The 22,201-nt window shown below is 42.9% G+C and overlaps 1 protein-coding gene across 1 annotated transcript in view; it reads left to right on the forward strand.

The window, feature by feature from the left end:
• Nucleotides 1-927: 927 nt before the first annotated feature.
• Nucleotides 928-22,201, forward strand: part of cplane1 (ciliogenesis and planar polarity effector 1) — a 91,663-nt gene continuing 70,389 nt past the window's right edge. Inside the window, exons 1-15 of the mRNA XM_084324946.1 lie at nucleotides 928-1,047; nucleotides 1,808-1,964; nucleotides 2,621-2,756; nucleotides 3,797-3,916; nucleotides 4,370-4,602; nucleotides 5,003-5,109; nucleotides 5,439-5,595; nucleotides 6,201-6,304; nucleotides 7,106-7,288; nucleotides 10,615-10,864; nucleotides 11,316-11,492; nucleotides 13,110-13,783; nucleotides 14,269-14,382; nucleotides 16,104-16,294; nucleotides 19,536-19,616. Coding sequence (XP_084181072.1) covers nucleotides 1,884-1,964; nucleotides 2,621-2,756; nucleotides 3,797-3,916; nucleotides 4,370-4,602; nucleotides 5,003-5,109; nucleotides 5,439-5,595; nucleotides 6,201-6,304; nucleotides 7,106-7,288; nucleotides 10,615-10,864; nucleotides 11,316-11,492; nucleotides 13,110-13,783; nucleotides 14,269-14,382; nucleotides 16,104-16,294; nucleotides 19,536-19,616 — 2,608 coding nt within the window. The 5' untranslated portion in view covers nucleotides 928-1,047; nucleotides 1,808-1,883. The remainder of the gene's footprint in view (nucleotides 1,048-1,807; nucleotides 1,965-2,620; nucleotides 2,757-3,796; nucleotides 3,917-4,369; nucleotides 4,603-5,002; nucleotides 5,110-5,438; nucleotides 5,596-6,200; nucleotides 6,305-7,105; nucleotides 7,289-10,614; nucleotides 10,865-11,315; nucleotides 11,493-13,109; nucleotides 13,784-14,268; nucleotides 14,383-16,103; nucleotides 16,295-19,535; nucleotides 19,617-22,201) is intronic.

A 22,201-nucleotide genomic window follows, 5' to 3' on the forward strand; every position in this document is an offset into this window, starting at 1 on the left:
GACAGGGGCCCTAAAAACAAGGTCGATGCTAGAGCCCACGGCCCGGAAGAACATATTTGCATTTTTATTTGTATTTTTAGATAGTGTGAGTTAAAGTCAGGGTTAGGGACGGGTTTATAAACAACTTAAAGTGTTATAATGATGACCAAAACGAGACAGCGACCCCCAAAATAGCCTTTTTGCTTTTTTTCGACGATATTGAGATTTTGTGGGGGACCCTGATGTAAACAAGACGAAAGTCTTTCTCTGGTCTGCATCCCCTTAACAATTGTGTGTATTGAGCTGTACTGTATTGTACCCATTCTGCAATCTGTTAATAAAGTTTTCAATCAATCAATCAATCAATGTTATATTTTGCTTCCTAAACATGTCTTCTATGAAACTAGTGACAATAAAACGTCAATAACACACATTTAGTTGTTTATTTGACTTCATTTTGCCTGATTGCATCCATAAATGTGCACATATTTAATGGGGAAGTGCCTCATTTGCATATATAAACAGAATTCAGAAGACTTGCAATATATTTTTTCTTAGTTTATTTGTACATAACAAACTGGGACAGTTTCATAGTGATATCTATTCAAGTATTTGTTTTTGCCTATTAGGGGGTGCTGTATCATAACATAAGCCAAAAAACCAGTCATAACACTTCCAGCGTGGAGACGTAGCCTTCGAAGTAAAAGCGCAGTAAGGAACTGCTCACAAGACTTTACCGGCCTTTTTGAACAAGTATTAACATAGATCTAAGTTAATACATAATGTAAGTGTCCTTAGTTATAACCTCCTCTCTCAACTTGTGTACTCTGGCAACTTTTAAATAGTTTACCACGATTACTTTTATTTTGAAATATAGAGACCGGAAATCTAGTCGTTGTTGCTGTACGTTTTGAAACCGGTCCCCAAGGCAACGTCTTGAAGCTCAAGCTTCCCTCAGAAGCATCATGGGAATCATTTTTGGACAATGTTAGCGGAGGGAAATTCGAAATAGTATAAAACTATGTTTACATTGTTAGTTTAACTCTATGTGTTGCAGCAGCTATACACGTGAGTTGTCCTGACCGCGATTGTGGCTTTTAATGACAACGGCATTCTTTATAATAGTCACAAATTGGCCTTCTACGTAAGTTCACTAACGTTAGCTTGCTAGCACCATTATGTTTCCACCCACATGTAAACAAAACTTGATAACGTAGCTAGCGGTCGTCATGCAGTGCATCATTGATTTCGTATTGTTCCATTGTGGTTTGTAGGCATTAGCTTAGATTTTCAGAAATAATTTGACTTTCAACTACACTCTAGCGTTAGTCTTATTGCGAAAAACATGATTGGAGTTGCAACGTTAGTTGTTGCTTTGATTGATTGATTAAAAATTGTATTAACAGATTGCAGAATGGGTACAATACAGTACAGCTCAATACACACAATTGTTAAGGGGATGCAGACCAGAGAAAGACTTTCGTCTTGTTTACATCAGGGTCCACCATTTTCAATTCATCATAACATTTATGACATACACGACATACAGATACAGTACTGTTACATCCAGACATTTATGACATACAAGAAGATATACAAATATACAGTACTGTTTATTTACAGACAGTTTCTAAAAGAAAATATATACATTTGAGGGGGAAGAAACTGTACTAGTTGAGGTACAGTAGCATCACAGTGTTGCCAACAGGCTAGGCTGGGATGGAACAGTAAGCAGTGAAGAAGACTGGTTTCGAAGAGGTGCAGCAAATGTTAGTGTGGGAAATCCAGGCCTTAATGTACCAATTTGCTTGTTGTGGTTCATGTCTAGTCTGCATGAAGAGTGACGCACTGTCCATTCCCTGACTTTTGGTGCTGCTGATGGAAGACTTTGATGCTGGTCCAGCATGGAGCTGAAACTAGAGGTGGTGTTGTCCTCCAGCATCAAGAGGAAGAAGCCATGGCCACACTTCTGTTGGCTGGGTCTGGTGAGTACATGAACTGTTATAGGAAGAAAAACCTTCTCTCATTTCAGCTACAGAGGCAGATGGATTCATAAATTCACCATTTTCATTATTATTTTCATATTCTACCTACTATACCAGCCAAATTGTTTTAGATTGGAAAAGTGTCTGGTTATTTACCTGCCAACTGTCTACCTACTAGACTTGTAATAGGCCACAGACACCTGTGTGATTTACCACAATTCACCACGATTTACCAGCATTGACTGGTGTTAAAGCGATAGTTTGGATTTTTCCGTGGTCGGAGTTCTGACCCGGTTCTGAGCGAACCAGGAAGCTTCAGACCAGCAGCAAACAGGGCCAGGGATTTGAAGCCATATCACTGTGTATATTCTATTAAGAAACGTTAGATTAACCGAACTATCCCAAAAACAGTGCTCATCATGTAGCCTGAAGGGCTTCTCTGATCCTCGCTCAACCAATCATCATAATTGCGTCTGTTCTCCATTTATTAGTGAAATAAATAAGGAAACCAAATCCAATTTCTTCAATTTATTTAACATAGAAGAAAAATGTACTTGAAAAACCTGTCAGATGTAGTTGTCATTTACAATAGTTGAATATTCAAATAACTTTTGCCCATCCCTGCTGTATAATAACGTTTTGACTTGATTCTCCAGGAGAAAGAGTCTGTGTTCCTATTGGATTACAAGAGGATCAGTGAGGTCAACATGGTGACCGGTCGCACCAAGAAGAAAACACCCAAACTCCACCCTCTGCTGCCCCGTGTGGTGACTATGGCTGCAGCCCAGAACGGTGGGTCCTCATCGCGTATTTAACCAGTGGGAGTACTATTTCAAAGCAGTCATGAAGCAGACTATTCTTGGTCCTCGCTCCACAATGGTGGAGCGAACTTCCCACCACAGTCAGGACTGCCGAAACCTGCCCGGTTTTCCGCTGTCAACTAAAAACCCACTTCTTCAATCAATATATAAAAAGATAAATATATATAATATATATATACTAAGCTTCTTACTGTCTTTTACTATCATGCACTTTGCTACTAAGGAATCTTTCTTGCCTATATTACTAGTACCTACTATGCTAATATGTCTATGCTACTATGCACTCACGACTAGCACCCAAGTTGACGAACAATGTTACTTAGCTAACCTCTGTACCCTTCCTGCTGACCTGTTTGAACTTGTAAGTCGCTTTGGATAAAAGCATCAGCTAAATGACTAAATGTAAATATAAGTACAAATAGTTACACTGATGCAATAGAACTCTGGCAAAAGCTTTCTTTTTAATCATATACTCAAGAAATAGTATTGGATAGTACATAAAGTGAAATTGCACATTCTAAATTAGGTTGCGGTATCTTAGTGCTTGAGAGCAAAGGTTACAGTATGTCAGCTGAGGTGCCGGGGATGTTATCAAAGTCTATCTAAAGAGAAGTTGGTTTGCTCTGCCTCCATCTTGTTAACCGGGACTAACAAGACCAGACCCCTATCTCTTTGAGTGGGGAGTCATCCATCTGTCATACATATCATTGTTTTTCTTTCATATTTGAAGACACTGGTAAATTACAGACGGCACAGAATCATTAATTTGGTCAAAAAGGAAAATTTTGTGACTGCATTTCTTTTCTTCTTCACTTAGACCAGCTTCTATGCATGCACCACCTGTGCATCCTTAGTTACCATGGCAACAACTCACTGCACTATTCCCAGCATTATTATTTTTTTAGCATAGATCATGATTCATTTTAAACATCTTTTAAACCCACATTTAAAACTGCATATCTACTGACATTACCTGTCCACTCATGCTGCCAATTGTACCTTGTCTTCCAGGTGTGTGGCTGGCAGGCCTGCTGCTCTCAGGAGAGCTGTTTCTGTGGAACCGGGATAAAGACTCATTAAAGAGCGTTGCAGCAGCACCTGACGTCACTCAGCTGGTCACTGCTGCTCAAGGTCTGTCTTATGTACACCTCACATAATGACAGACAATTCATGTTTGCTCTAGCTGGTAGGGTGTACATTTGGTGTGCATGTGTGTGTGTGTGTATGTGTGTGTGTGTGTAAGGGGAGGGGTGTATAGACCTATGTAGCTCAATGGGTAGAGTGTGGCGTATGGGAATCACCAATAAAATAATATGTACATCATCTAATAAGATAATTTTTTTTTGGTCTGTTCACCTCACTCCAATCATTTTATTGGGTAGAGCAAGGCACTAACACTGCCAGGGTTAGGGGTTATATTCCCTGTGTAGCTCAATCGGTAGAGCAAGGCACTAACACTGCCAGGGTTAAGGGTTCCATTCCCCACTAGGGCCACACATACTAAACGTGTATGTACTATGTTATAGCACAGCACTTTGGATGCAAGTGACATTCTGTTCTACCATGCTGTATGTATGTGTACAGGACACGGCAGACGCTTGTACCTCCAGGTGTCGGGGAACGGGATGCATGTTCTCCTGGCGTCTGTGACGGGACAGGTGTTCCTGTGGGAGTGTGTGGACGCCCGGGACCTGATGGGACCACGAGACGTCACCGCCAGGGGCCACTGGGCCCTCCTACGGCCCTCGGAACACACAGCTCTGCCTGCTGCACCAGACAAAGAGGCTTCGCTACACAGCATCTTCATCAAAACAGAGGTACATTTACGTGAAGTACATATAATGTTTAATCTCAACTGCAATATAGATTGTTGAATAAGTGTTCTCTAGTGCCATTTTGGCAACTTGTGGAATGACTTGTGTAACACAGCTATTCTCTCTAATAACCTGTGGAATAACTTGTGAAACACAACTATACTCTGTAGTAACTTGTGGAATGACTTGTGAAACACAGCTACTCTGTAGTAACTTGTGGAATGAATTTAGTAACACAGCTATTCTCTCTAATAACCTGTGGAATGACTTGTGAAACACAGCTACTCTTTGTAGTAACTTGTGGAATGACTTGTGAAACACAACTATTCTCTGTAGTAACTTGTGGAATGAAACATAGCTATTCTCTGTGGTTTGTTTACTATTGTATGCCCCCCCATGGTAGGCTATGGGTGATGTCTGCCTGTCAGCATTTGTTTTCACCGCTGAGGAAAAGCTAACTGTCACCTTCCTGAAGATCCAATGGGAGGAGAGCCAGGACAGCAGAGCAGGGTGAGTGGGCGTGCCATGTGACAAATCAAAGATTATGAAATGTTGTGGTCACTTCAAGGCCACTTGCACATGGAACTAAGAAACTCCCAATAAAGACCAACAACCACAAGTATTGGTTCTGTGTTACAGCATGTCAGTATTTGTTGGTAAATGTTGTCTCATTTTTGACATGATCATTTTGTGGTGGTTGGATTTTAGGATTATTTGGCAGCTGTCGTTCCATTGTAATGTGGGCTTAGTAACTATGATATGATCTCTCTCTCTCCTCTCTCTCTCTGTCTCTGTCTCTCTCTCTCTCTCTCTCTCTCTCTCTCTCTCTCTCTCTCTAGTTCTGTGGGGTACAGGGTCCGATGGGCCAGTAAGACATTCCCAATGTCAGGTCTGAGCCCACCCTGTCGGCCTGTGAGGTCCAGAGGAGCGTTGGTCCCGGCCTTCTCTCCAGACGGTCTTTTGTTAGCCATTGTCCTCAACCAGAAGGACCCACGGGTGAGCGTCTGAAATCTCACATGATGGTATGCAGTAAAGAGAGTTTAGTATACAGTAAAGATAGTTTAGTATGCAGTAAAGATAGTTTAGTATGACGTAAAGAGAGTTTAGTATGCAAGGGAAAGTAAAGATAGTTTAGTATGCAGTAAAGATAGTTTAGTATGCAGTAAAGAGAGTTTACTCTTAGTATGCAGTAAAGATAGTTTAGTATGCAGTAAAGATAATTTAGTATGCAAAAAACATAGTTTAGTATGCAGTAAAGATAGTTTAGTATGCAGTAAAGATAGTTTAGTATGACGTAAAGAGAGTTTAGTATGCAAGGGAAAGTAAAGATAGTTTAGTATGCAGTAAAGAGAGTTTCGTATGCAGGGGAAGTAAAGAGAGTTTAGTATGCAATAAAGAGAGTTTAGTATGCAGTAAAGAGAGTTTAGTATGCATGGGAAAGTCAAGATAATTTAGTATGCAGTAAAGAGAGTTTAGTATGCAGGGGAAACCACATATTTCCTGATCAGTCATTCAATGCCTTTAATCACATTGCATCACTACTAGTAAGCAGCATACATGAACACTAGACCTACAGTGATGTTTGCTGTGTATATCTGCAGGCCACCCAGGTGCTGTTTGTCAGCACTCACAACTTTGTTTCAGTGTCCAGTGATCTGGGAGGCTGTGGTAGCAAGAGACTGAACATCCCCTCCAAATACATAAGGTATGGTATGGACACATACATGTAATACATCTGGTACAGTATAGACACATAATACATCAGGAACAGTATAGACATATAATACATCAGGTACAGTATAGACATATAATGCATCCTTCCAAATACATCAGGTACAGTACTATGGACGCATACTACATCTTTTCAAATACATCAGGTACAGCATGGACACATAATACATGAGAACATAATACATCAGGTACAGTATGGATACAGAATACATGAGAACATAATACATCAGGTACAGTATGGATACAGAATACACCCTTCCAAATACATCAGGTACAGCATGGATACAGAATACACCCTTCCAAATACATCAGGTACAGCATGGACACATAATACATGAGCACATAATACATCTGGTACAGTATGGACACATAATACATCCTCCAAATACATCAGGGAGCAAGGTCTCCCCTACATTTTCAAACGCCTAGAGAAAGCTTGTCAAGCTTGTATCATCATCAAGAGTATTGTATTGTGTGCACTCCTTTGGAAACCTATTTCAGAAGCAACCCGAGATGCACAGTGCGCTCCCTCCCGCCTCTCCTCTCCTACGTTACTGCACTAAGAGCAACCTTTACTTACGTAATTTCCAGGAATATGATTTATACCGTAGATATAATTGATCTGTTCAAAAGTTGTCATGGGTTGTCCTGGTATGACGAATACAAATGCAGTTACTGATAATGGGGATACTGAATAAAAAGCGTATTGCGATGCTTTTGTTCTCCAGATAGGATTAAGAGTGAAGAACACTCTGATGTCGTCCCTCTTCCCAAGGTCGTACTGGGTGGGCAGCGTTAGCTGGGCAGCAGGGGGTCTCCTCCTGGCCTGTGTTCTGAAGAGAGGGTCTCTCCTCATGCTGGCTCGTCTGGGGGGCCTCCTCTCTCTCTCCACCTCCGGCTGCAACATGGACTTTGGCCCTGCCCATTTCCTTCCTCTTCACCCATTGGTCACCTACAGGTACGTGTGTAGCACATAAAATTAGGGCTGTCCCGATTACCATTTGCTGGGCTTTCAAAGCTTTCAGTAGTAGTTATCATAGAATTATCTAAGTTTCATTATTCCCCATGCACAACATTTCAACGCATTGGGAAAACGAGAGCTGGAAAATGAAATCATTGGAATTGTGTTACTAGGGAACAGCTTGGACTTTTCCTTATCACATAGTTATTTCCTGTCAGTTATTGATATTAGCAAACTCTACAACAAGTATTGGGTCAACTTGGGTCTATTTATAATGTTTAAGTTGTCAAGTTGAAACTGTCTCTAGGCTAGATGGGTTTTCTGAACACTCTGGACTGATTTTCAATATGAATGTTGTATTATTATATCTATAAGCTATCTATTATGCTGATGTAAGGTAATTTATGGAGTGGTGTAAAAAAAATTATAATCTTGATTTTGACATCAAATACCATGGCAGCGATTTAAACTTGGAAGCACAGCCATACGTGGAACTAACCTTTTCATCAGCTGGTCACATTTTTACAATACTGTCATCCATTTTGGCCATATCGCCCATCCCTACTTTTTAATACATGTTAATACTGAGTTGACAGTGTAGATAGGTATAATATTTCTATACCCAGCCTTAGTCATACATTTAATTTGGCTTAGTTTTTCCTCTCTACTTGTTCTCCATCCTTAGCTCCCTGTCTGTTTCTCTTCTCTCTTCTTTCTCCATCCATAGCTATCTGTCTGTTTCTCCTCTCTCTGTCTGTTTCTCCTCTCTCTTTCTCCATTCTTAGCTCTCTCTGTCTGTTTCTCCTCTCTACTTGTTCTCCATCCTTAGCTCCCTGTCTGTTTCTCCTCTCTCCTCTTTCTCCATCCATAGCTATCTGTCTGTTTCTCCTCTCTCTTTCTCCATTCTTAGCTCTCTGTCTGTTTCTCCTCTCTCTTTCTCCATTCTTAGCTCTCTGTCTGTTTCTCCTCTCTCTTTCTCCATTCTTAGCTCTCTGTCTGTTTCTCCTCTCTACTTGTTCTCCATCCTTAGCTCCCTGTCTATTTCTCCTCTTCTCTCTCCATCCTTCTCTGTCTATCTCTGTTCCAAATACTCATCTCTCTCTCCTCAGGCATCCAGTAACAGACTCAATACAATATTATCACAATACTAGAGTCACTATATTGTAATATCGCGATATTGCGATTTATTACCTTATGTCCCCAACTGAAAACTTTGTTAACATCGGCAATACAAATAAATATACATAATCTGTTTTATATAAGATAACGTTTTCAGTCTGTTCACCTCATTCCAATAATTTTGTATTGCAGTAAAATGCGATTGTCAAGCAAAAATTAATAAATAAATAAGTGGATATTTAAATTAAGATAAGATAAGATAAGATAAGATATTCCTTTATTAATCCCCTTGGGGAAATTCCAGCAACACACACATACAGCTCATCGTCTCATTAATAATAATAACAACATCACAATCATTAAATTTTTTACAGTAACAACGGCACAGCATAAATTCAAACAGACATGTACATTTGTTGACACATGTCATCTACAGAATGCCAGAGACGCCATATGCGATAGTCAGGCTGCATCAACAACAGAGTAGTTAAACAAAGTGTCATCGCGCCAGGTGGGGGAGGGATGGACAGGCGGGGTCGGGAGACAGTCTTAGGATCCACTCCTACAGCGCGCATACGTGGCAGCCGTCCAGAAACAGTTCTTACGGCGCTCGGCGTAAACACGGGAGGGGAGGAGGTCTGGGTGGGGGTTGGGGGTGGGGGGGGGGGAGTGCCGAGCAGATCTGGAGGGGGAGGTGAGGTGTTGGGAAGGGAAACGCCGCATTCCAGTTGTTATCTTGTCTGACTCCCTTAACCGAGGCCGCAAGACAGGCGGGCAGACCTTGGCATTCCACAGTTCCACACCAGACTTGAGAGTGTGGGGGGGGACAATGACCCCTAAAAGCACTGTTCTTGACTCAAATTCGATCAGACCTGACATTGGATGTCCTGCGCGACCCCCAGCAGGACTTGACCTCTCAATTGTTCGTCAGATGAATGGACAGCGAGCCTTTTAACAAGTTCCATGTGGGTTCTATTTAAATTATTTACTATGCAGGGGAAGTAAAGTGAGTTTAGTATGCAGGGGAAGTAAAGAGAGTTTAGTATGCTGTAAAGAGAGTTTAGTATGAACTAAAGATAGTTTAGTATGCAGGAAAGAAAGTTTAGTATGCAGGGGAAAGTAAAGAGAGTTTAGTATGAGGTAAACATAGTTTAGTATGCAGGAAAGACAGTTTAGTATGCAGTAAAGACAGTTTAGTATGCAGGAGAAGTAAAGAGTTTAGTATGCAGTAACGAGAGTTTAGTATGCAGTAACGAGAGTTTAGTATGCAGGAGAAGTAAAGAGAGTTTAGTATGCAGTAAAGACAGTTTAGTATGCAGGGGAAGTAAAGAGTTTAGTATGCAGTAAAAAATTATTTAGTATGCAGTAAAAATTATTTAGTATGCAGGGGAAAGTCAAGGACATTTTGTATGAAGTAAAGATAGTTTAGTATTGTCAAGCAAAAATAAATAAATAAATAAGTGGATATTTAAACAGTACTGTATTTTTTTTTTTGAAATATCGATACTTGACGTCACTCAATATAATATCGGCATGCAAAATTTCGCAATTCAGTATATTGCCGTATCGATTTTCCCCCCTACCATCCATCCACCAACTTCTCCATCTCTCTCCTCAGACCTCCAGTTTCAGCAGGTCAAGTTGACTTGCTTTCTCTGTATTTCCTTTCCTTGCCTTTTTATTATTATTTTTAGCATTTTTACAGCTTTTTCTGGTCACGCAGGACCGACAGAGGAGAGGGCGAACGGGAGGAGATGTGGGGAAGACATGCAACAGATATTGCCGGGAGAGGGAGGCGAACCCGGGACGGCCGCGTAGGTGTGCAAGGCACTGCGGTGCGCCACGAGGGTGCCCAAGATCAGTTCATCATTCTAACTCTTTCTCTGTCTTTCCACTGACTCCCTCCTCTCTTTCATCAGACCTCGAGTGTCGGCAGGTCATGCTGACTTGAGATCAGTTCATCATTCTAACTCTTTCTCTGTCTTTCCACTGACTCCCTCCTCTCTCTCCTCAGACCTCCAGTGTCGGCAGGTCAAGCTGACTTGAGATCAGTTCATCATTCTAACTCTTTCTCTGTCTTTCCACTGACTCCCTCCTCTCTCTCCTCAGACCTCCAGTGTCGGCAGGTCAAGCTGACTTGAGATCAGTTCATCATTCTAACTCTTTCTCTGTCTTTCCACTGACTCCCTCCTCTCTCTCCTCAGACCTCCAGTGTCGGCAGGTCAAGCCGACGCCTCTCTGTCCAGCTCCAGTGTGTCCGCGCGGGACGTCCTGAGGCAGCGCTACTCTGTCACCTGGCACCCGCGCCTCTTCTACTTCATCGTGTCTGACGGCTACATGGCCACCGTCCTGCGGGTGCCGGAGAGACCGTCCCCTGCCAGGCTGCTCAGGGCTCTGCTGCAGGAGACCACACAGGGCCTGGAGAAGGCCAGCTGCATCCTGGGGAACACACAGGTGAGGACATGGTAGTGTCTAGATCCCATAGGCTGGAAGGACCAGACACATTTCTTATAACATCTCTCTCCCTCTCTCTCTCTGATGGTAGTGTCTAGATCCCATAGGCTGGAAGGACCAGACACATTTCTTATAACATCTCTCTCGCTCTCTGATGGTACTGTCTAGATCCCATAGGCTGGAAGGACCAGACACATTTCTTATAACATCTCTCTCTCTCTGATGGTAGTGTCTAGATCCCATAGGCTGGAAGGACCAGACACATTTCTTATAACATCTCTCTCTCTCTCTCTCTGATGGTAGTGTCTAGATCCCATAGGCTGGAAGGACCAGACCCATTTCTTATAACATCTCTCTCTCTCTGATGGTAGTGTCTAGATCCCATAGGCTGGAAGGACCAGACACATTTCGTATAACATCTCTCTGTCTCTCTGTCTCTCTCACTCTCTAGGTTCATGCGAGGGCGTGGTTGGAATCGGTGTCTTGTCTGAAGCCCAGTAGCAGCCTGGAGGAGCTGAGACCCCAGCCCACTGCATCTCCCCCTCCCCCAGACGGCTCCTCCTTGCCCCTCTTCCTCCAGGACCAGGGAACACTGGGAGACACCAGAGAGCTGCTCCACAAAGTCCAGGTCTGCCTGCTAACGTTAGATAGTAGCTACACTAAACAGTCACATTTCTTTACTGCTCAAATCTCCAAGTAACGATGTCCTAATATTTCTCAGCAAGGTATTGTGGTGCTGTGCATCTCATGTGAACTCCTCCCAATGTGTGTTGGAAAAAACTATTCTGTAGGAATAGATTTGTACATAATTATGTGCATATCCCTTTTGCAATATTGAGCAATTAAAGGTGCTATAGATAACATTCAGCCACTTGATCGCACTAGAGCAGGGGTTCTCAACCTTTCTGCTGCCAAGGCTCCCCTGTGTCCAATAAAAGATTCCAGGGCCCCCCTACATACGATAAAGACTTTTCCCCTCCTGTCTTTTTTGCTACAATGATGACAAAAGTGATTGCTTTCAAAATAACGTTTATTTAAGTGCTTAGTACTGTTGACATTACACTGCTTGTAGTAGTAAATCAAATAGCATATTTGGATAAGTTTGACCATTTCTCAAAAACAGAAAATCATTATTTAAAAAAATATAGAAAAGGATCACCAAGTTACCATTTCTCAAGAAATATAGATAAATACAGAAAATAAGCACTTGTTCACTCAGTGGAAATGTCTAGCTCAATGCGAGGTCGGCTGCTGCTGGCTAATAATACGGTCAATACATGGGGAGATCTTTGACAAGGCAACACGCATGTCATCCTCGAGGCTCAACTTGGCCCTATATTTTGTTTTCAGAGTTGTCATGGATGAAAAGCCAGCTTCACACAGATATGTGGTGCTGAATGGTATCAACACCTTAACTGCTGCATCATGAGATACTTGGTACTCAGCACCACACTCTGAAACTAGCTCTCCAGGTGGTATCAGATGAGATTTCAATGAGTTCTTCCAAGAGTTTGGATGGAGATGTGTCAGTGTCAGGAAGCTTTGTCTCAATGCTCTCTCTAAATGTAAATGTAAAGGGGTTCTTTATCCAGAGTAACTTGGTGATCCTTTTCTGTGTTTTCTTTTTTAATAATGATTTTTAGTTTTTGAGAAATGGTCAAACTTATCCAAAGATGCAATTTTCATGGAAAATAGTGCAGCTGCAACAGATAGCACTTTAGTGATAATTTTCTGTAATTCTATTAATTAATTTATTTTATTTTATTTTTTAAATCTCAAAGCACCCCTGGCAGCTCTCTGAGGCACCCTATTGGGCCGCGGCACCCCTGTTGAGAACCGCTGCACTAGAGCGCCAGCATGCCATTTTATCCAATCGGGTGCATTCCACATGAGGAATGGGAAGTAGGGAGGTATACATGCCTGCAACATGTAAACAACAACATTCATTTTGGACCCGCCAACATTTATTTTATGATAAATTCATTCATACATTTATTTATTTATTTATTTATTTGAGGGGTAAGCTATATTTCTATTCCACACCTTTCTAAAAGCTCTGTGGACGTGTTTTCTTATTAAAAAAAAAAAAAAAAAAGATACTATACATAAATATTTGATCTATTGCACTTTTAAAAGAACATCCTTTTCTTTTCTTTTTTGTGTATGGTAATGGCTCATTGATGCTGGATTAGATTTGATATACATGACATTGTCTACACCTTGCTGTCTGTGTATTATCGATCAGGCTCTGTTTGAGGACGACTCTGACTTGGAAGGGCCTCCTGCGGGGTCCCACGTCCAGGATGGAGGTCGTCTGGAGTTTGCCTGCATGTTTGACACCATCCACGCCAAGTCGGACAGCCGGACAGGCCCCGGACCCGAGCCGGACCCCACCAGCTCAGACTCCGTGAGCTCGGAGAGGAAGCCCCCTTCTGTTCTCCCCGAGCTGCGGAGGGTCCAGGGCAGCCTGCTGACGGCCTGGGCTCTAGGCATGTCTGCGGGGGGTGCTATGGAGCACAGAGAGAGCCTGCTGAAGCACATCATCCGCTGTGCCGTACGGTTCACTGCTCTGCTCCGGCTGAGCCCAGGTCCCAAGGCTCGGACAGGGAGGAAGAGGAGCGTCTGCTTCTCCTCTCGCCTCCTCCGCCTCCTCAGAGCCCTCCTCTCTTTCCTCCCCTGGGATGCCACTCGCTCAGGGGGGCAAAGCTGCCTGGGGTTGGTGGTGGAGCTCAGCCAACAGCTGGTACACCTGCTGCTGTCCTCACCCCCTGAGCCCTACCACAGTGGCCAGCCCAGCTGTCAGTTATCCTCCCAGAGCCTATCGGTGGCCCTGCTCGTCCTGAGGCTGACCTCTGACAGTCTGGACCACAGCTATGGTCTGCAGCAGAGGGCTGCCTGGGCCTCCCAGACACCAGAGAGGTACTTAAAGAAGAACCTTGTTTCTCACTGGTTCTCGGGGTGTTTTGTGGTGGTGGACGACTGGTATTAGGGCTGCTCGGTTATGGGAAAAATCATAATTATTGAAATCTCGATTATTAAACATGATTACTCAGAACATCATATGAGGATTTGTTTTACCTTCTCGACCAAAGGCTTCTATATTCTACAAGTTACCATAGACATTTCAAAATAACGGGAAGGAAGGCTGCGCTGAATTTACAATGCAAGATTAAATGAAAGCAACATGGCATGCGGCACAATAATCACTTGATCTCGGTTATCTTGTTTTCATGATCGTGGGAAGCCAAGATCATAATTTAGATTAAAACTGGATTAATCGCCCAGCCCTATAGCGAGCAGGACTGGAGAGAAGTACAATGCAATGTTGTTATTATATATGTTTTCTGTTCTACATTTAGTTGCGTTTCATGTGGAAAGATGACCCTGCTGTTTTCTGTTCCCAGACCAGCCCAGCTCCTGCACTCAGACGTCTACAGTGTGCCTCTGCTGCAGGAGGACCAGGCAGGACGGTCTGGTTTAGAACAGACTCTACCTGGACCCCAGAGACCCTCCAGCAGGTACCAACTAGCTCTCTTAGGCTATATACACAGGGTTCGCACAAGGACCTTGAAATGCTTAAAGTGCTTGATTTTATTTTACAAAAAAGGCCTGGAATTCCTTAAATTTCTTTTTTAACAAGGTGCTTAAAAAGTCCTTGAAATTCAAATCAACCATTCACATTGAACATTTTGTTCATCCATGATAAAATTGTTCTGAATCAAGAAATTCAATTTTTTTTGTTTCTATAAAAACTGCATTTAAAAGTGAAGTGTATCCTTTTAAATGCCCTTTTAAAATGAAAAATAGTGCTTAGGAAAGTACTTGAAAGTCCTTGAATTTCATTTCGCAATGTCTTTGGGAACCCTGTATAGATGTGCACTGACACTGATGCTGGGAGGAGATATCAGGCTGATGCCAGGTTGAAATAGGGTATCAAGATTAATCAAAAGTATTTGTATAGCCCAAAATCACAATACATGTCTCAATGGACATCCCCTGACCTAACCTCAGTGAAGATGAGAAAAGACTCCCACAAAGAAAAAAGAAACTCAATCCCCTCAACAAGGAGGAATTTCCCCAGTACTAAAATCCAGTCCCAAGTGTCGCATTCCAATAGATCAAAAACCAAAGCACTGTTCCAAGTGTTTTTGGCTGTACTGAAAGGACCCCTAATTCATGAAAATGTCCGGGTTTCATTGTTTTTCAATTTCAGTTCCAGTTTCAGTTTCACGGCACTTTGCGAGCATTTGAAGGCATTTTTCGCCGACCATATCAAGTACTGAATTAAAGCGCTATTTGTTGCCGTTCGAATGCCATCTCACTCGACAAAATCTGCCTCGGTTGTCGAGTTACATGCCGATATGTCATGCGTGTGACTTTTTACGCGAGCGCGTCAGATTATCACCCCGGACTCCCGAGGCTGTCAATCATCCGGCGATTGCGAAAATGATTGGTCAGCGTTGTAACTTGTAGCCAACAATGAGTGTAGCTTTCCAGTGATATCCCACGTGGGGGTGTGCGAATCAGGGTGAAAATTTACAAGCGAAGACAGCAAGTGATAAAAATTCCGAATGAATTTACTTGGATGAGGAAATGGAGAGCTGGAGAGCTTTTTTCCTGGCACACGGTTTACCCGGATGTCTCTAGATTCTAGAAGACTAATTTCTCAACGGATTTTTATAAAATTTGGACCTGTACTACAAAAGACTTCAGGCTATGGACTTGCCGTGTTTTCCAGCTTATACAAAATATATATATATTATTTTGGAATATTGCAACTACTACACAAGTTCAAGTTCAACTCAAGTTCAGCCCTATGTTACTCATTAGCACTAAAAGTGATTTTTCTTTATTGTGTAAGAAACTTCAGAATGTTATCTTTCAAAAGAGACCAGGCTTATGCATGTGCTATAAGCATAACAAGTTCAAGTAAAAAAAATTGCTGCAAGATTCAAGAGGTTTATTCATCACATACATACACAAGACATATAGTGAAATGAAGGTGGCCATGCCCACTTCGATTGTGCTAAGTATCTTGAGGCTGGGGCCAGCATGTCCTCTTTTTTGTAAATCAAAATATGGTCACCAGTGAAAAAGTACTATTGATGCAGCCTTATTATACACATGTATGAGCAAGTCAACCACTTCCTGTTCACTGGCTGCCAATCGAAGCGGTGTCTTCTTGTGAGCTTGCTGACTGGAACTGAAAAGGTTTGCTGGTATTGTTGGTTGTGTGCAGGTTGCTGGCCGTGTGGCGAGGCTTGTATAGACTCACTCTGCAGTACGCAGAGCAGCTGAGAGGACTCAGGAGCTGGGAGGGCTGTGAGGAGGAGCTGGGGCAGGTGTCTGATATTCTAACCCACATCCAGACGGCTATCCAGGGGACAGGAGACAGGCTGGAGGAGGGCAGTGCCCTGATCAGCTACCCAGGTCAGCGTTTACCACTTTTATTTACCATGGAAAGCAGGTTGACTCAGTTCACTTTCAATTCAGTCCATTCAAAATTGAACAAGGACGCAGTACCATAGAGGCTAAGTGCATTACCTGTGAGAAGCCACTAGGAGCAGAGTGGCTAACTGTGAGTGAACAACTGAGTGAGTGACTGCTTCACATCTAAAAAGAAAGACGATCAAGAAAATGTACGGCAATTATGTAAAAATCCACTTTCATCTTTCATCCTCTTGTACAAGCAGGTCAGCATGCACTCTAGCTATTAGCATTGACATGCTAACCACTAGGGCTGACCCATATTAGTCGACTAATCGGTCGAAAGGAGCCGTAGTTGACTGCCAACCTCTTAGTCGAATACAAAAAAAAAATATATTATAAATTATTATTCTTTTTTTTACATCATTCTTTCCAAAAGAAAAGAGGCCTAGAAGCGTGGCTAACGCTAATGGCACACATACTAGAGGTTAACTGCCTAAGGCTTTGTGTCCACCGGGGACGTTTTTTTCAAGGCCGCTTTGAAAAGCAAAAATATGCATGCTCAGAGCGTTTTCCTGAGTCTTGCGACTGCCGCGGCTCCGCCACTTGCTCGATGTTGATTGGTCGGTCGAAAAAAGTTACCTTGATGAGCGCCGCTCCTCTCCAAAAGTTTAACTAGTTTCAACTTTAGGCGCTGGGAGCGCTCCGCCCAAAAACGCTGGCCGCCGAGAGCGCTAAAACGCGAGGCGCGGCGCTGGGAAAAGGAGCGCGCCTGTCGCGTCTGTAGCATAGAAATGAATGACAGAAAGGAGCTGACAACTCATAAAACGTCCCCGGTCGACACGGGCCCTAAGAAAACAGGCACAGAGGCACTGAAAGAGGATTTCACCCATCTAATGAACACACTAGACTAGACAAATATCAAGATGTATCCATCAGTGGACCAATTGCATGCTTTTGCAGAGGACAAGAAGCCTTCAGTCGACTCCTTCAGACATTAAGCACCCCCCACAGCCCAAATGGAATGATAAAAAATAAAAATAAAAATATTAGTTCTTTTTTATATATAGTATTGGCAAATTTGGTCCAATCATAGTCGACTATCCAAATCCTTAGCCATACTAGGTGAGGCGGACCTTTAAAAAAGTGAATATCAGGAAGGCAGCAGGTCCGGACGGCATCCCCGGCCGCATCCTAAAAGTCTGTGCCGACCAACTGGCCCCGGTATTCACTGACATATTTAACCTGTCCTTAGAACAGGCTGTCATCCCCACCTGCCTGAAGAAGTCCACTATTATCCCTGTACCCAAAAAATCCAAGCCTGCTTGCCTCAACGACTACCGCCCTGTAGCTCTCACCTCCATAGCCATGAAGTGCTTTGAGAAGCTAGTAAAGGGCTACATCTGCTCCTCCTTCCCCATTAACATGGACCCCCTGCAATTTGCATACCGCCCCAACAGGTCCACGGAGGATGCCATAGCCCATGTGCTGCACACAGCAGCATCACACCTGGACAAGAGGCAGGGGAACTATGTGAGAATGCTATTCATCGACTACAGCTCGGCATTCAATACCATAGTCCCCTCCATACTCATAGCCAAGCTCAGGGACCTGGGCTTGAACTATGACCTCTGCCAGTGGGTCTTGGACTTCCTGACGGGCAGACCCCAGGTGGTGAGAGCAGGCAACTGCACCTCCTCATCCATCACCCTCAACATAGGGGCCCCCCAGGGCTGTGTTCTGAGTCCCCTCCTCTACTCCCTGTACACACACGACTGTGTGGCTCAGCGGAGTAGCAATACAATCATCAAATTTGCTGACGACACAGTGGTGGTGGGCCTGATCTCTGCCAACGACGAGAGGGCCTACCTGGAAGAGGTCAAGGTCCTGGCGGGATGGTGCCAGGAAAACAGCCTCTCCCTGAACGTCAGCAAAACAAAGGAGATGATTGTGGACTTCAGGAGGTCGTGGGTCAAGGACTACAGCCCCCTCAGCATCGACGGGGCACCGGTTGAGAGAGTCAACAGCTTTAAGTACCTCGGAGCCCACATATCCGAGGACTTGACATGGACCACACACATTGACAGTGTTGTGAAGAAGGCACGACAACGCCTCTACTTCCTCAGGCGCCTAAGGAAGTTCCAAGTCAGTCAGAAGATCCTTAATAACTTCTACTCATGTACAATAGAGAGCATCCTGACTGGCAACATCACCTCTTGGTTTGGGAATAGCACTGCACAAGACCGAAGCAGACTACAAAGAGTGACACGTTCAGCCGAACGCACAATTGGAGGGGGGCTCCCCACCCTCCAGAACATTTACAACAAGCGTTGCAGGGGCAAGGCTAAGAGAATCATTAAGGACTCCAGTCACCCGAACAACTGCCTCTTTGAATTGCTGCGGTCAGGCAAGTGATACCGGAGTCTCAAGGCGAGCACAGAAAGACTCAGAAGAAGCTTCTATCCCCAGGCCATCAGGCTGCTAAACGAACAATGAACACTACACAACAACAACCATCAAACGCACATAGCACACACATCACACGCACACACTCACTTTAAACAAACACACTGTAGCACCCACTCCACACACTTATAGCACACACTCACTTTAAACAAACACACTGTCGCACCCACTCCCCACACTTTATATTTATTGATGAAGGATTGCACTACAACTCGTACACCTTACTGTAAATTGTACCTCATCCCATTTCTGCTTTGCACTATACAGTACTGTACATTAGTACACTGCATAGTATTGTATATTATATGGTAACTCAGTTACGTCTATTCTGCATCGAACATTGTACATATGTCTATACTGAACACTGTGACCTCATTTTCTACTTCTAAATTACATGCTATACTATGTTATTTGATACTATCTTGTCTAGCACAGTCTCTGGAGCGTAACAGTAAGAAGCATTTTGTATGAAAGTATTCTGTACTTCTGTATGACAACTATTAAAGAAACTTGAAACCACCTAGTATGTGTTATGCTAACTGATAGCGTGTATGCTGGCACAGCCGTGGCCAAGTTCTACCAAGTTGTATAGCACCCTTTGTTATAGCGCCACCATCTGGCCGACATGAGTGATTAATTTGTAGTAGAGGGGACCCACCTAGGAACCCACCTACAGAATTTGGTTATGGTTACTGAGCCTTAGACACTTTCACTGTAAAAAAGTATAATCCTCTCTGCATGGACCCTTAACTATTTCACTTTATACTTCCTTTCCCAGGAGAACATCACTTCCTGTTGGGATGGTACTCAGAGAGTGCTGAAGCCTGGAGGTCTGAGTTGCAGGCAGAGAGCAGGAGAGGTGAGAGACTTGCCTTTCTACCGTATGGGACTGGGAAAATGCTTTGTTTACTGTTTTTGTTTTGGTCTGACGTGTTGCTTATACTGTGAACTTCTCCAGAGCCTGAGGTGTGGTCAGTAATAGCAATCTCTTCCTCTATACCCACTGAAATACAACCCACACATCAGACAAAAACAAAAGATGTAAACAAAACAGAGCACCAAGAGGGTCTCATTTGCCTAGAGGTCGCTGTTTGATGACATTACAGATTCTACCTTTGAATGGACGCTACTCGGACACTTCAGTAATGTCAGGTCTTTTATACAACGGCATGCAAATTTCTCGATTCTGATTGGCTGAAACAGTCCATTTACACGTATGTATTGCAATCAGTCCACGCTTGCTGGCCCAGGACCCGCCCACAACCGAATCACATCACATCAATCCGCCGGATCACAAGAAGGTGGACAATAATCTTTACAAATGGATATGTTGATAGCGACTAAACGACTAAATATCAAGCGATTCTGTCACAGCGAATGTCTTAGTCGTTTAAACAATGTTGGATGATGTAATTGATGGGTCTTGAATCATTCTGTAACAAAAGAAAAATCGCGGATTGATTGATTAATTTTCAATTTTTATTTTTATTTTTTTTTTCTTTCGACTGTCAGCGCTCGCTCTAGTCTCCACCCACCGCCACACACCCACACACGCACACACACACACACACGCACACACACACACACACACACACACACACTCTGCCTGCAACGCGGGGGATAGTCAGACTGAGAGAGAGCTGGGTGCTGCGCTGTTCTAAGTGAGCATGGCCTATTGAGTTGATTGATTGATTGATTGCTAATTCTATTACTGTACGCTTGGTTTCCAACTGGTTAAGTTTAGGCCCTCTACAGTAGGTTTAAAAAAATAAATAAAAGAATAGGGCGAAGAAAACGGTTTAATTTGTTTTACCTACTTTCTATAGAAGCATCTAAGAATGAAGTTCTATGGAAAGTAGGTCTGCATTCCCTTAACAATTGTGTGTATTGAGCCGTACTGTATTGTACCCATTCTGCATCTGGTAATAACATTTTCAATCAATCATTCCAATAATACACAGTTGGATGTGTTAGTTGGTTGGATGCACTTCAAGCTGCTTCCACATGAGGCAACGTCTCTCAATCATTCCAATAATACACAGTTGGATGTGTTAGTTGGTTGGATGCACTTCCGATCTGCTTCCACATGGAGACAAATTGTCTTTTTTGTAGTTGTGGGAACTACTTTTTCTGGCAGATGGTTTTTTCAATAAATCTTCGATTAATGTGTGTTTATTGTATAGAAATAAGGTTGGATGAATGTGGCAGTTGTATAAAAGCTTTACACCACTTGCAGTCGTGATTTGTGAACAATAAACCATGCCTAGGGGGGGTCTAACGACCACAAACCACTCCTGCGCGTGATGTAATGCTTAATTAATAAACGCTACTCGGACACTTCAGTAATGTCAGGTCTTTTAATAAACGCTACTCTGACACTTCAGTAATGTCAGGTCTTTTAATAAACGCTACTCGGACACTTCAGTAATGTCAGGTCTTTTAATAAACGCTACTCTGACACTTCAGTAATATCAGGTCTTTTAATAAACGCTACTCGGACACTTCAGTAATGTCAGGTCTTTTAATAAACGCTACTCAGACACTTCAGTAATGTCAGGTCTTTTAATAAACGCTACTCAGACACTTCAGTAATGTCAGGTCTTTTAATAAACGCTACTCAGACACTTCAGTAATGTCAGGTCTTTTAATAAACGCTACTCAGACACTTCAGTAATGTCAGTCTTTTAATAAATGCTACTCGGACACTTCAGTAATGTCAGGTCTTTTAATAAACGCTACTCAGACACTTCAGTAATGTCAGTCTTTATATAAACGCTACTCGGACACTTCAGTAATGTCAGGTCTTTTAATAAACGCTACTCGGACACTTCAGTAATGTCAGGTCTTTTAATGGACGCTACTCGGACACTTCAGTAATGTCAGGTCTTTTAATAAACGCTACTCAGACACTTCAGTAATGTCAGGTCTTTTAATAAACGCTACTCAGACACTTCAGTAATGTCAGGTCTTTTAATAAACGCTACTCAGACACTTCAGTAATGTCAGGTCTTTTAATAAACGCTACTCAGACACTTCAGTAATGTCAGGTCTTTTAATAAACGCTACTCGGACACTTCAGTAATGTCAGGTCTTTTAATAAACGCTACTCGGACACTTCAGTAATGTCAGGTCTTTTAATAAACGCTACTCGGACACTTCAGTAATGTCAGGTCTTTTAATAAATGCTACTCAGACACTTCAGTAATGTCAGGTCTTTTAATAAACGCTACTCAGACACTTCAGTAATGTCAGGTCTTTTAATAAACGCTACTCGGACACTTCAGTAATGTCAGGTCTTTTAACACTTTCACTGCCACACTACAGAAGGTTAACCCTTTACTACCACACTGCAGACATACGAATAGGTATGAAAATAAGTACAATGTCGCTCGAAGGCATGTGAACCCCCCCGGAACAGTTAGTAGAATGAATGTGGCTCTTATG

Source organism: Notolepis coatsorum (assembly GCF_963971535.1).
Source record: "Notolepis coatsorum genome assembly, chromosome: 11".
In the NCBI taxonomy this organism is placed as follows: domain Eukaryota; kingdom Metazoa; phylum Chordata; class Actinopteri; order Aulopiformes; family Paralepididae; genus Notolepis; species Notolepis coatsorum.